The sequence below is a fragment of the Rhinatrema bivittatum genome, chromosome 16 (genome assembly GCF_901001135.1).
Source record: "Rhinatrema bivittatum chromosome 16, aRhiBiv1.1, whole genome shotgun sequence".
NCBI classification, from domain to species: domain Eukaryota; kingdom Metazoa; phylum Chordata; class Amphibia; order Gymnophiona; family Rhinatrematidae; genus Rhinatrema; species Rhinatrema bivittatum.
Window position 1 is genome coordinate 6,820,364 of NC_042630.1, and position 15,603 is coordinate 6,835,966.

Below are 15,603 nucleotides of genomic sequence, written 5' to 3' on the forward strand. Positions count from 1 at the left end.
CAAATCCTGCATTCCACTAAGAATTAAATCTCTTGTTGGTTCCTGAACCAATTGCTCCATGAAGCAAACATTTATTACATCCAGGAACTTTATGTCTCTAGCAAGTCCTGATGTTACATTTACCCTGTCAATGTCACCAAGCCACCACATCACGCCCCCCCCCCCCCCTATCATCTCTCCCACCACCCTCCTTTCAGCTTTCCCAACATGCCAGAGACCTAGGGGTCATCATTGACAATAGCTTTAATCTAAAGAAGTTCATCAGCAATACCCTAAAGGATGGCTTCTTCAAACTCCAAACCCTCAAAAAACTGAAACCTCTTCTACACCCCATTGACTTCTGCACTGTACTTCAAGCAACAATTCTATCCAAACTTGACTACTGTAACTCCCTCCTCTTGGGATTACCTAAGAATGTCACATAATCCTTACAAATTCTACAAAACACCACTGCTCGAATCATAACCAACACACGCAGAAATGAGCATATAACCCCCATACTCATGAACCTTCACTGACTCCCTGTTACTTCTCGTATTCAGTACAAATCCCTCTCTCATATTCACAAAGCCCTTTACAACCCAGAAATGTACTGGCTTAACGGTTCCCTTAAATTCCACCAAGCCAAGAGACCCGCAAGACACCAATATCATGCAACCATGCTAACCCTCTCTCACAAAACCACCAAACTGGCCGCAACTAGAGCTCGTCTACTCTCTGTATCAGGACCAACCCTTTGGAATATTATGCCAGTAGATCTACGACAAGAGGCTTGCCATAAAACATTTAAACAAAAACTCAAAACATGGCTTTTCACGAAGGCATTCAAATAGTACTTATCACCAAAAGTCACTCATTTTGCTCACCCTTCAATCTTCTTTGCCAACAAAACACTCTCCCTGCCACACACTGCCTCTACCCTCACCACCCCTCCTCTCCCGCGTCCCTGCCCCTAACAGATCCCTCCGTTCTAACTTTACGATCCCTCATAAGATAACTCCCTCTCTTAGTGCTACATCCTCTATTTTCGACTTCATGCCTTGACTTACATATCTTCAGTAATGTACACTTTGTATATAGTTTATAATCATATATGCTATTTCCTCCCCAATGCATCTATTGTAAATAGGTCCTTGCAATCTTTTCAACTCTTCATTCCCCATCCCTATATGCAATATACAACCCCTATCCCTTCTATACATTCCGTCCATCTTCTTCCCCCAATCATCTCTCTCAATACCATCTCAGTTATCCAACAACCTCCATTTAAGTCTCTCTATTTAAGCCTCGTTCATTGTATAGTTTATTTAATTTTATTTTATTCACTGTTTTCCTATAAGTTCTATGTAAAGCCTCTGTTTTGCTGATTTTGAAGTTATTATGTAAACCGAACTGATGTTACCCTAGAAGTCCGGTATATAAAAAACCACAAATAAATTAAATAAATAAATAAATAAATAAATAAATATTGGGGTAATTGAAATCTCAATATACACTGGTGCAGGGTAAAATGTATCACCACCGAGAGATTCGAAAAGAGATTTTTATTTAATGTTTCAAGTAAAGTGAAACAATGTTAAAACGGCAACTCCACAAGTTACATAGTATATCATTTAAAGCGATCCCCCGACACGGACCGTGTTTCGCTAGGCTGCATCGGGAGGGACCAGCACGCACATTTAAATCTAGAATATAAACAAAATGTATAAAATCACTACATGGAGGTGATGAAAAAGGCCAATAAATATATACAGGTAAGACTACATACCTTCTCATATGTGCAATGGAGCGCAAACGCCCTCAAAATTGACAACCATTTAAAACAGAGAAAAAAAAAGAGAAAAAAAAAGGCGCGAAAGCTGACAGTCTCGCGAGACCTGTCAGGATTGAAAGCTGACAGTCTCGCGAGACCTGTCACAGTGAAATACTGCAACCAAAATCCAAGATTAGTTAAAAGGTGCCATTCAATCTCCTTGTTCAATCCTTTAGGGAACACTGTGTCCAGAGTGAAAATCCATTTCTGCTCTCTCCGACCCAGTACCTCGGGATAGTTGCCACCCCGGCAACCATCCCGAGGTACTGGGTCGGAGAGAGCAGAAATGGATTTTCACTCTGGACACAGTGTTCCCTAAAGGATTGAACAAGGAGATTGAATGGCACCTTTTTAACTAATCTTGGATTTTGGTTGCAGTATTTCACGGTGACAGGTCTCGCGAGACTGTCAGCTTTCAATCCTGACAGGTCTCGCGAGACTGTCAGCTTTCGCGCCTTTTTTTCTCTGTTTTAAATGGTTGTCAATTTTGAGGGCGTTTGCGCTCCATTGCACATATGAGAAGGTATGTAGTCTTACCTGTATATATTTATTGGCCTTTTTCATCACCTCCATGTAGTGATTTTATACATTTTGTTTATATTCTAGATTTAAATGTGCGTGCTGGTCCCTCCCGATGCAGCCTAGCGAAACACGGTCCGTGTCGGGGGATCGCTTTAAATGATATACTATGTAACTTGTGGAGTTGCCGTTTCAACATTGTTTCACTTTACTTGAAACATTAAATAAAAATCTCTTTTCGAATCTCTCGGTGGTGATACATTTTACCCTGCACCAGTGTATATTGATATTTGCGGATGTGCAAGGTGTTTGCTTCTTGACTCTTTCGGTAATTGAAATCTCCCATTATTTTTGCACTGCCAAATTGGTTTGCTTCCCTGATTTCTCTTAGCATTTCATCATCTGTCTGACCATTTTGTCCAGGTGGATGGTAGTATACTCCTATCACTATACTCTTACCCAACACACATATAGATTCTACTGAGCATTTAGTCTCTTGTATGATCTTTATCCTATTGGACTCTATACCCTCCCGGACATAAAGTGCCACACCCCCACCATTTTGTCCAGGTGGACGGTAGTATACTCCTATCACTATGCTCAGCACAAGGGATGAGCGGAGGCAGCAGGAGCAGGGAGATAGCAGAGAGAGCCATGAATTGCCAGGTGAGATGGAACTTCACAGACCTGGGCCCATCAAATCCAGGCAACATTCATTCAAGCCTACGTGAAGCAAAGGCGAACGAGCAGCCTGGCCCCAGGCCGGGATGGAAACGCACCTTCGTCAGAACCTCCATTATGGTGTCGATGTGCCAACGCTTGGATGGAGAGTATCTGAGAGGGGGGAGAGAAGGAGAAGGGGGGAGTCACTGAAAGAACGTGCATGACCCCCATGTCCACTGGTTGCAGGGCTTCTCCACCCCATCACAGCTAGAGCCCCCTCCACCCTGTCCCAACCAGCACCTCTCTACCATCCCCTCCTCCCTTTATAGGCAGCGATCCTCCAGCAACCCTTCCACTGCTCACAGCCAGGGCCTCTCCACCCTGCCCCAGCTAGTACCCCTCTGTCATCCTCTTCTCCTTTTAAACATAGTACGAAAGTAGTGATGGCAGAAAATGACCAGCTGGCCCATCCAGTCTGCCCTGCAAGTTTCTTATGGTAATAGTATCTGCCACTCCCTGCAAGTTACCCCATGCTTCTCTTAAGGGTGTCAACTGTAGCTCTGTGCAGTTATTTGGTGAGCTTTCTTGAAAATTCAGACAGTGCTGATGAGTTTTGCTCATGTACTTGGCCTTAGAAGCAGTCCCTTACGTCTGCGTATCAGTACCCCAGACTATAAAAGTCAGGGCCTGTGTTGGTTGTCGTCTGAATCCAGTTCCTCTTCCACCCCATCAATGTCAAAGTGGAGTGCGATGTTTTAATTGGTTCAAAGCATCAAGGCTTATTGGTTAAGGGTAGTAATCCCTGGCCTTCTGTTAGGGGTAGTAACTGCTGCTCTGTGTAGGTTACCCCCATGCTCATCAGTTCCCCAGACAGTAAAAGAAGGGACACTCTTTGGTTGCTGTCTTAATACAACTCCTCTTTTCCACTTGCCACTGAAGCAGAGAGCAATGATGGAGTTGTGTTAACAGTATATAGGTTTATTAGTTAAAGGTATTAACCACCCCAGCAGCAAGTTACCCCCATGCTTATTTGTTTCCCCAGACCGTAAAAGTCTTGGTTGCTGTCTGAATCCCATTCCTCTTTTCCACTTGCCACTGAAGCAGAGAGCACTGATGGAGTTGCATCAAGAGCATGAAGTCTTATTGGTTAAGGGTAGTAACTACCACAACAGCAAGTTACCTCATGCGCTCTTTTCTTCATTTCCATCCTCTCGTCTTTAGGGATCCACAGTGTTTATCCCATGCCCCTTTAAATTCTTTCACTGTTTTCATCTTAACCACCTCCTCCGGAAGGGCATTCCAGGCCTCCACCCTCTCTGTGCAGAAAATTTCCTGACCTTGGTTCTGAGTTGTCCTTCCAGAAGTTTCATTTCGTGACCCCTAGTTCTACAGTTTCCTTCCCAGCGGAAAAGGTTTGAAGTTTGTACATCATGAAAACCTTTCAGGTATCTGAAGGTCAGGATCCTATCTCCCCTGCACCTCTCTCTTCCAGGGTGTGCATATTCAGATCCTTCAGCCTCACCTCATAGATCTTCTCATGCAGACCCCACATCATTCTGGTCGCTCTTCTCTGGGCCACCTCCATCCTGTCTTTATCCCCCTCCAGAACTGAACAACGTACTCCAAATGAGACCTCACCAAAGACCTGTACAAGGGCCTCACCAGCTCCTTTTTCTTACTGGGTATTCCTCTCTCTCTATGCAGCCCAGCCTTCTTCTGGCTCTAGCTATCGCCTTCTCACACTGCTTCACCAACTTCAGGTCGTTGGACACCATCACCCCAAGGTCTCTCTCCTGGTCCCTGCACATCAGTCTTATATCCCCCATCACACACAGCTCTTTTGGATTGCCATTGAATCCCAGCTGCCAAACCTTCAACCACTCTTCCAGCTTTCTTAAATCACTTTTCATTCTCTCCTCAGGCATGTCCGCTCTATTGCAGGTCTTAGTATCATCCGCAAATAGGCAAAGTTTACCTTCTGTCCCTTCTGCAAAGTCACTCACAAAGATATTGAACAGAACCGTATCCAACATTGATTGCTGTGTCACTCCACTTAACATGGTTCTCTCTTCAGAGCAGGTTTCATATACCCTCACACGTTGTCTCCTGTCGGTCAACCTGTTTGTAATCCACGCCACCACCTTGGTGCTCACTCCCAAACTTCTCGTTTTATAGACAGAGATCCTCCACCAACCCTTCCTCCCCCTCACAGTGAGAACCCCTCCACCCTGCCCCAACCAACACCTCTCTACCATCCCCTCCTCAATCTATGAACAGCAATCCTCCACCAAACCCTCCCAGCCAAAGCCCCTCCACCCCCCCCAGCCAGCGTTCCTCCACTGTCTTCTGTTTCTCCACCATCACCTCAGCCCCTCACGCCCCCCCATTCCTTACAGCTCCCCACTCCCCCACCCACGACTCATGCTCTTCCACCACTCCCTAGAGCTTTCCACCCTCCACCCAACATCTCTTGCTGGAAAATGCAGGGACATGAGATATGGTTTGCGGGGGGGGGGGTGTAAATCGGTTTACTTTTCCGCAGCCAGGAAGATTCCGGAAGCACAGTCGGCCTTGAGCTCCACCACACAGATTTCCAGGAATCGCTGCAGCTCCTTCATCATTCCTCGCACGTTGGAGGCGTTCACTAGTGCAAAGCTGAGCTCCAGGGCCCTCCTGTAAGACACCAGAGTCCTGGTGTGACAGGCAGCAGAGAGAGACACTCTCCTCTCCCCTCCTCCATCTCCCTCCCCCCCTGCATCTTCCCCTTTCTTCCTCTCTGGCAGGGACACTTTGCGACTGCCTCACCTGTTGACCGAGGCGTCGGGATCCTTCAGACAGTCCACAATGGTGCTGCGGTGCCTCTGCACTGCCGTGTGATCCGTCTGCACCAGCTTCAGCAGGGAGGTGAGAGCCACGTACCTGAGGGAGGAAGGGAGAGGGTGAAAGAGCACAAACCTGCCCCCCTCCGTGAGACGGAGCACACCCCTCCACCCCGATCCTTCCTCCCCGCCTAAAGGAATCCCAACCTGATATTCTTATCATTGTTCAGAAGGAAGCGGCCCAAAATATTCACGGCCAGAACCTGCAGGGAAAGAGAGAGAGTGCAGCGTGAGACCGCTAGACAGAATCCAACTGACATGTGGCCTCTCCTTAGTCCCCATCACCCAGGGCCGATAGAAGACTATTAGGCGTCCTAGGTGAATCTCAGTCATTCGCCGCCCCCCCCCCCCCCCCCCCCCGCACACACAAATTACCTCCAGGACAGCGCTCCCCTTCTACCAGTGGCATTGACTCCAGCACAGTGCTCCCCTCCTATCAGTGGCAGTGGCTCCAGCACAGCGCTCCCCTCCTACCAGTGGCAGTGGCTCCAGGACAGCGCTCCCCTCCTACCAGTGGCAGTGGCTCCAGGACAGCGCTCCCCTCCTACCAGTGGCAGTGGCTCCAGGACAGCACTCCCCTCCTACCAGTGGCAGTGGCTCCAGCACAGCGCTCCCCTCCTACCAGTGGCAGTGGCTCCAGGACAGCGCTCCCCTCCTACCAGTGGCAGTGGCTCCAGGACAGCGCTCCCTCCTACTAGTGGCAGTGGCTCCAGCACAGCGCTCCCCTCCTACCAAGTGGCAGTGGCTCCAGGACAGCGCTTCCCTCCTACCAGTGGCAGTGGCTCCAGGACAGCGCTCCCCTCCTACCAGTGGCAGTGGCTCCAGGACAGCGCTCCCCCTCCTACCAGTGGCAGTGGCTCCAGGACAGCACTCCCTCCTACTAGTGGCAGGTGGCTCCAGCACAGCGCTCCCCTCCTACCAGTGGCAGTGGCTCCAGGACAGCACTCCCCTCCTACCAGTGGCAGTGGCTCAGGACAGCGCTCCCTCCTACTAGTGGCAGTGGCTCCCAGCACAGCGCTCCCCTCCTACCAGTGCAGTGGCTCCAGGACAGCACTCCCTCCTACCAGTGGCTCCAGCACAGCGCCCTTTTCTTCTGTGCTATTGGCTCTGGCACAGCACTCTCTGGGCCTCATGCTGGCGGGATGTTGCCTCCCTCAAAAATTTTGCCTCTCTAGGCGACTACCCTGGTTGGCCGTAACGGAAGCACTGGCCCTGCTCTCACCCGGAGACCACTGGCGGATCTGATGTCCATGATGGTGAGGACGGTCTCGTAGAGTATCGCGTTCCCGGCGTTTCGATTCGTGTCTGTGTTTGTGGCCACCTGCGGGGGAACAACGTTGAGCCAGCCTGAGAGACAAAGAGCGGGGTAATTCTCTCCTCCCCCCCCCCCCCCCGTCTGTCCTGCTTTCTCCCTCCCCCTCCTTTATCACTCTTCCTCCCCTCCCTTCCCCCCCCCCCCTCGGTTACCTGTGCTAAGGTGTCATTCATAACATCACTGCTTGCCTCGTCGTTCTGTCCCAGAATCCTCAGCAGGCGCAGGATCTGAACCTGGGAGGGAGAGGAGGATCCCCCATCACGCCTCAGGCACGGGTGCACACAAGGGCGCGCGCAAGGTGACACACGACGACACGGCGCACGCAAAAAGCATGCTTGTAAGCCAACTGCCATCCACGCCCAGGCAGAACACACGCATGCAGAACGAGAGGGGGGGAGAGAAATAACGTCGGCCCCGGGAGACTGACCTGTAAGAAGGGGTCACTGACCCCTGACACGCTGTGCTCTGGAGAATACCCCGACATCACAATGTTCTTCAGCTTTTGTACGAGCTGTGGCACCAGCTGCAGAGCAGCACCAGGGCAAGGAGGCAGGGGAGAGGGGAAGATTATTAATGATAATAACCTCTGGATTTTTAGCTCAAGCATTATCAGCAATTCAGAGACGAGTGCCTTCCCCAAAGAGCTTACAGTCTAAGTGAATACTGGGAGAGGCAATGGTAGATAAAATGACAAAGGTCACAAGGAATGCGGGAATTGAATCCTGGCTGTCCTGGCTCTCGGCCCATTGCTCTATCCTCGTTTAATTATTACAGGCTCATGACACCAAATCATCTCTGACCTCTGATTCTGACCTCTCATCCAGCCATAGCCTTCCCATCTCCAGCCGACCAACCACTGTAACCTGCTGACCCTAACCTCCAGCTCCTCCTCCCACCCAGCCATACTAACTCCATCTGACCCACCTCTGACAGTCAATGTAACTCTCTCTGACCCTCAACTCACTGGTGGGACCCCCTGACCTTAATCCCCACCCTTAGCCCCAGCCAGCGGCCGTAGGACTTGCCAGGGCAGACACAATGGTGTGGTCACCCCCGGATCCTTGGGGAGAGGGAGGAAGGGGTCTCTCACCTTCCGTAATTGCTGCAGGACACCGGGACTGCAGAGACAAATCTCCATAATCAACAAGACTGCCCCATGCAGCACACCTGGGGAATAACCCGAGAGAGCAATCAGGACAATCCCCCGGCTCCTGACCTCCAGTCTCATACCAGCCCCCCCACCCCAGGGATCAGAGCCCTCCCCACTCACTGCACTGTCTGGGGGGGGGGTGTATCTCATAGGGAATGCAGCCCTGGAGACCCCGCTCCAGTCACCTCAGAGAATTCATCCCCGAAAGACCCCCCCATGCCCGTCACTATAATGCCCGGGAGGGGGGGCTTTATGTCACTATAATGCCCGGGGGGGGGGGTGTGTGCTTTACGTCACTATAATGGCCCGGGGGGGGGCTTTATGTCACTATAATGCCCGGGGGGGGGGGCTTTACGTCACTATAATGCCCGGGGGGGGGCTTTATGTCACTATAATGCCCGGGGGGGGGGGCTTTACGTCACTGTAATGCCCGGGAGGGGGGCTTTACGTCATTATAATGCCCGGGGGGGTGCTTTACGTCACTGTAATGCCGGGAGGGGGCTTTACGTCACTATAATGCCCCGGGGGGGGGGTGCTTTATGTCACTATAATGCCCAGGGGGGGGGGCTTTACGTCACTATAATGCCCGGGGGGGGGGTGCTTTACATCACTATAATGCCCGGGGGGGGGCTTTACGTCACTATAATGCCCGGGGGGGGGTGCTTTACGTCACTATAATGCCTGGGGGGGGGTGCTTTACGTCACTGTAATGCCCGGGAGGGGGCTTTACGTCATTATAATGCCCGGGGGGGGGTGCTTTACGTCACTGTAATGCCCGGGAGGGGGGCTTTACGTCACTATAATGCTCGGGGGGGGTGCTTTACATCACTATAATGCCCGGGGGGGGGGCTTTACATCACTATAATGCCCGGGGGGGGCTTTACGTCACTATAATGCCCGGGGGGGGGGTGCTTTACGTACCATGGTTCCTCTCGGTTAGCAGCTGTTTGCAGACTGGTAGGAACATCTCGGTCAGATCTGGAACCTTCCGGATGATGTGGAACAGCGCAGAGCACGGCCTGAGACTCACGAGGAAAAAGGGATGGGGGTGGTGGTGAGAATTATTTCATAGCTAAAAACACAGACAGAAGAGGTCGAACTGCAAACTCGGATTTTAGCGCTCGCCCCGTGCCCCACCCTGCGTTTCACTCTCTCCCTGCGCCCGAGTTCTAATCCAGGGCTCTGTCCTGGTCTCTTGGGGGGGGGGGGGTGAGTGTTACATTATTCCTGCTCTCCTCTCCACCTCAGAAGTTGCCCGGCCCCCATCCCGGCTATGGGTAAACATGCCCAGGGGCTCTGAGCGCCAGCGTCCTCTTATTCCTCCTGCCTGTGCTCCCCCCACATCCTTCCAGGGTTGAAGGAAATCAGACAAAACTCTCTGGGTAGAAGTTGCCAGAGCAGCAGGACCTTCTTCTTGACGTAGGAGTTTGAAGTCTGCAGGAGGCGCTCCACTTCGCTGGCCAGGTCACGGCACATCTCCGAAGATCCCATGCATGCCAAGGAACAGAGAGCCAGGCCCTGGATTTGCTGGACGCTGTTGTTCAGGTCCCTGTGCAGAAAGTGTGAGGGACAATAAAAAGCCAAACCTTATAGTAAGGGAGGAGAATGGGAGAGGGGGTGGGGGGTGGGCAGAGGAAGGCCATTGCTCTGTGTATATCTCTCTTATGTCCACTCATACCCGGTTCATCTAACTCATTGCCTATCAACCAGTCATTGCTTCAGTATCCATCAACGATCAGCCCCCTTCACCCACTGCTCCATCACCCATCTCTTCATTAACTGCCCCGCATTACATTTGGCATCAATCCATCCCCATCATTCATGCATTTTATCCTCCTTCACTCTGTCATTCATCTACCATTCCTCTATCCATCGTCTTTTCGCCTTCCTGTACCCATTTCTTCATCCCTCGTCTCTCCATGCCGTTCTGCATCCATCTCTCACACATCTCTATCACTCAACTGTTAAGAACAAAAGACATGCCATGCTGGGTCAGACCAGGGGTCCGCCGAGCCCAGCATCCTGCGCCTCGACGGTGGCCAATCCAGATCACTATTTTATCTTCTGCCACTTCATCAGCCATCTCTTCGTCATCCTTCTATCACCTCTCCATCCTATACATCCCTCCCCTCATCCATCACATTTATTTATTTATTTCTATTCTGCTGATCCACCAATCGCAGTGGATTACAATCAACATACAAAGTAAAGCATTACAAAACCTTACATTCTTCCACCGTCCTTCTGTTTGCATCTGTTTGTCATCCAGCATTTCTCCATCCTGGTATGCACTCTTCTGTCTCTGCCAGCCCATCAGCTCCTTCATCAACGCACCTAAACAGTAAAGACCCATCCCATATCTACTGCACGGACATCTGGCCCTCTCTCCCAAAAACACCTCATCAGATTTCTCCATCTCTGCAATGCCCTCATTCTCTATCACTCATCCACAGATACAGTTGCACTGGAGAAGGTACAGAGAAGGGCGACCAAAATGATAAAGGGGATGGAAAGACTAAAGAGGTTAGGACCTTTCAGCTTGGAGAAGAGATGGCTGAGGGGGATATGACAGAGGTCTATAAAATCATGAGAGGTCTAGAACGAGTAAATGTGAATCGGTTATTTACTCTTTTGGATAATATAGGAGGACTAGGGGGTATTCCATGAAGTTAGCATGTGGCACATTTAAAACTAATGGGAGAAAGTTCTTTTTCACTCAACGCACAATTAAGCTCTGGAATCTGTTGCCAGAGGATGTGGTTAGTGCAGTTAGTGTAGCTGGGTTCAAAAAAGGTTTGGATAAGTTCTTGGAGGAGAAGTCCATTACCTGCTATTAATCAAGTTTACTTAGGGAATAGCCACTGCTATTAATTTGCATCAGTAGCATGGGATCTTCTTAGTGTTTGGGTACTTGCCAGGTTCTTGTGGCCTGGATTGGCCACTGTTGGAAACAGGATGCTGGGTTTGATGGACCCTCCGTCTGACCCAGCATGTCAACTTCTTATGTTTTTGCCAGCCATCATGACCATTTATCAATCTATTATTAATTCATGTTTCTGCCATCCATCCCTATCCTTGATCAATCCATCCATGCCTTCATCTTTCTTACGTTTTGATGCTGTTGGTGATCAGAAGATGGGCATCTTGTCTCTCATCCAATAGTAACATAGCTCCAAGATAACCAATTCGTTTGTCTGTAAATTTTGGAGATGCAATCAACTTGAGGCACTCCATCTGGGAGAGAGGGGAGGAAGGGAACAGGGGAAAAGAACCAATCGGTAGGAAAAATCAGCTCTATCAGAATTCATTAGACAGCAGAGAAATTGATGGTGAAATTATTTCCAATTGGGATCCTCCCAGTATGATTGCCATGAAGCAGAGGCACATGCATAGGGGGAGGAGAGATGTGCTACATGGCTGATTGACCGACACTAATCAATGAAAGCTGTGAAATATGGAGCCCTTCTTCCAGTCCCACCCACTGCCACAACTCGCTGTGAAATGCAGTTTACAATCCCACCGCTCCCACCAACTCATTGCCAAATCTGGAGCTCTAGCCCCCAATCCCACACCGCAATGTAATTTCAATAAATCCCTCTGCCTCCCTGAGCTCGGAGGCGGATGATGGCATCAGAGCCTTGACACCCATGTGATTTTCATCATGGGCAGCAATAGGATATGGAAATGAAACGGGTTCATAGCAAAGGGATTAGAAAGAAAATATATATGTATATTTAAAATGTGATAGGGAGAATTCAGAAGAGAAGCTGGAAGGACGTGAAAGGAAGTGGAAAGATCCTGGCAGAAAACCTGGTGAAAAGGAAACAGATTTTCTGGTCATGTATTCAGAGGATCTGGTGGTAAATGAGCTAATCCAGTACTGGAGGGTATTAGAGAAGGCAAAAGAGATAAGGAAAATAGCCAAGAGCAATGGCATTAAAGCATAGTCAAGATCTGGAAATATAGGTGAAACCAAGAACAGGGCTGGCTCTGGTTTGCAGAGCTACTCTTAGAAGGAAGCCTTGAGAAGAGGCAGTTTTAAACCTTTTTTTTGCTAGGAAGAGAGGTGCATCACTGGGGAGAGAGGGAGGGGCATGCTGGGGAGAGAGGGAGGGGCATGCTGGGGAGAGAGGGAGGGGTATGCTGGGGGGAGAGGGAGGGGTATGCTGGGGAGAGAGGGAGGGGCATGCTGGGGGGAGAGGGAGGGGCATGCTGGGGAGAGAGGGAGGGGCATGCTGGGGAGAGAGGGAGGGGCATGCTGGGGGAGAGGGAGGGCAGGCTGGGGAGAGAGGGAAGGGTATGCTGGGGGGAGAGGGAGGGGTATTGCTGGGGAGAGAGGGAGGGGCATGCTGGGGAGAGAGGAGGGCATGCTGGGGAGAGAGGGAGGGGCATGCTGGGGGGAGAGGGAGGGGTATGCTGGGGAGAGAGGGAGGGGCATGCTGGGGGGAGAGGGAGGGGCATGCTGGGGAGAGAGGGAGGGGCATGCTGGGGGGAGAGGGAGGGGCATGCTGGGTTGCTTACCTGTCCAAAGTGGGCAGGGTAGCCTAGCATGTGCATGTAGAGCAGCTTGGCCACGTTGCGGTGACGGTACAGCCCATCCTCTTCACGGAAGGAGGAGCGGATGTCTGCGCACTCCTTCTGGATGATCTCCCGCTCCTGCGCCAGCGTCTTGGCCGTGCGGATCATTCGGATCAGCTCCTGAACCTTCAATGGGGGGAGCATGGTCCTGCAAGGGAGACAGGGGGGGGGGGGGGAGCAAAGGAGATGGGAATCAGGCGATAGCAGGGCTGGTGCAAGGGTATGAGGCAAATCTTACAGCCTTGCATGCCCCCCTTCCAGATCACCTTCCCTGTCTTCAGCCACCAGCAGTCCTGCCAGGCCTTTTCCCTGTGCTCTTCAGCTGCCACCAGAGGCCAGGGCTCACACTGGCGAGTTTGGCGCTGTAGGCAACCTCCTACTTTGCCTAATGGAAGCACCGGCCTTGGGCAGCAGAGATGGAACATGGGATCCAGAAATTTGACACATTAACACTCCCTGGGGTTGGTGACTTTCAGGACTAAGTGCAACACACACACACACACACACACACACACACACACCTCTCTCTCTGCAGCTCTTGGGGGGAAGCAGGGCCAGGCGCTGAGGTCAGATAAGTTCCCCTGTGTTTATTCTTCAAACAGCTCACCTGCATAAAGGTCCTGAAGCTGGGGAGGAGACAATTCACAGCTCACTTGTGTGTATAAATATATATAGTCCAGAGCTGGGGACAGGGCAGGTAACAGCTTACCTACATCTACATATATTCCGGACTCAAGAAAGGGACAGATCAAAGCTCACCTGTGTGTAGATTTTGCAGCCCGCAGTTCGTGAGTGGCAGGGTTGATTGTAACAGCTGCCAGCAACGAAGCAGAGTCGATTCCCCGGGTGCTCTCCCGTCACCAGCCCGGGATCTCCCCTCTTTCCTAGGGGAGGGCTTCCAGAGACACTCTTTCTGGCAGGGCCGGCTGCGGCCTGGCTCTTAGCACTTCCTGGAGCTGAGGAAGCTCAGCCCTGCCCAGCTCACCTGGCTCAGGTTGCCCAAGCTGAGACTGCAGCTTCCTGCACCACACTCCCCTCCACTGGTAGAAATTGGGAACTGCACCCACCAGGGACGGGAAGTGAGAGCACTATGGGCTTCCTTTTAACTATTTTATGCAACACTTTGGCAATACATGTACGAAGTGTCAGGCCAAGAAAGTTTCCTGAATCCAGGTAAGCAGAAACAAGACTTGCTCTAATGCTGCAGAATGTTAGGAATTATTAGGAAAGGAATGGAAATTAAAATAGAGGATGCCATAATGCCTCTGTATCTCAAAAAACATATAGCTGCACTGGAAAAGGTCCAGAGAAGGGCGAGCAAAATGATCAACGGGATGGAACGGCTCCCCTATGAGGAAAGGCTAAAGAGGTTAGAGCTGTTCAGCTTGGAGAAAAACCTGAATCAGTTATTTACTCTTTCAGATTATGCAAGGACTAGTGGGAACTCAATGAAGTTAATAAGTAGCACATTTAAAACAAACTGGAGAAAAATATTTTTCACTTTGTGCACCATTAAGCTCTGGAGTTCATTGCAGGAGAATGTGTTTAAGGCAGTTAGCATAGCTGGGTTTAAAAAAAAAAGGTTTGGACTAGTTCCTAGAGGAGAAGTCTATAAACTGTTATTAACCAAGAGAACAGCCACTACTTATGACTGCGGGATAGCAGCATGGGATGTATTTACTGTTTGGAATCCTGCCAGGTACTTGTGACTTGGACTTGCCACTGTGGAAATGAGATACTGGGCTTGATGAACACTCGATCTGACCCAGTATAGCAATTCTGGGGTTTCAGACACTACACTTCGGGACTAGTACTCCTGCTCTGAGCTTTCATGGAGCAGGAAGTCTGGATATCAGTAATCACAGAGGCGCAGAAATATAAAGCAACTCCCCCAGGGTCACACATGAGAGTCAGTGACAGAGCCAGGATTAGAGCTGAGGCACAGGGAGATAAAGTGACTCCCCTGAGGTCACACACAGAGAGTCAGTGACAGAGCCGGGGATTAGAGCTGAGGCACAGAGAGATAAAGGGACTCCCCCGGGGTCACACACAGAGAGTCAGTGACAGAGCCAGGATTAGAGCTGAGGCACAGGGAGATAAAGTGACTCCCCTGAGGTCACACACAGAGAGTCAGTGATAGAGCTGGGGATTAGAGCTGAGGCAAAGGGAGATAAAGTGACTCCACTGAGGTCACACACAGAGAGTCAGTGACAGAGCCGGGGATTAGAGCTGAGGCACAGAGAGATAAAGGGACTCCCCCGGGGTCACACACAGAGAGTCAGTGACAGAGCCGGGGATTCGAGCTGAGGCACAGGGAGATAAAGTGACTCCCCAGGGTCACACACAGAGAGTCAGTGACAGAGCCAGGATTAGAGCTGAGGCACAGGGAGATAAAGTGACTCCCCTGAGGTCACACACAGAAAGTTAGTGATAGAGCTGGGGATTAGAGCTGAGGCAAAGGGAGATAAAGTGACTCCACTGAGGTCACACACAGAGAGTCAGTGACAGAGCCGGGGATTAGAGCTGAGGCACAGAGAGATAAAGGGACTCCCCCGGGGTCACACACAGAGAGTCAGTGACAGAGCCGGGGATTCGAGCTGAGGCACAGGGAGATAAAGTGACTCCCCTGAGGTCACACACAGAGAGTCAGTGACAGAGTCGGGGATTAGAGCTGAGGCACAGGGAG

General features: G+C 50.7%; 1 protein-coding gene across 1 annotated transcript; it reads right to left on the reverse strand.

Moving 5' to 3' along the window:
- Positions 1 to 3,045: 3,045 nt before the first annotated feature.
- AP1G2 (adaptor related protein complex 1 subunit gamma 2) lies at positions 3,046 to 13,569 on the reverse strand. Its single transcript, XM_029581415.1, is given in 14 exon segments — positions 3,046 to 3,166; positions 5,528 to 5,668; positions 5,801 to 5,914; positions 6,022 to 6,077; positions 7,097 to 7,195; positions 7,342 to 7,422; positions 7,617 to 7,712; positions 8,280 to 8,356; positions 9,261 to 9,339; positions 9,341 to 9,358; positions 9,747 to 9,888; positions 11,449 to 11,573; positions 12,861 to 13,065; positions 13,439 to 13,569. Coding segments are annotated over 14 exon segments (1,446 nt in total). The 5' UTR covers positions 13,531 to 13,569.
- Positions 13,570 to 15,603: the final 2,034 nt, after the last annotated feature.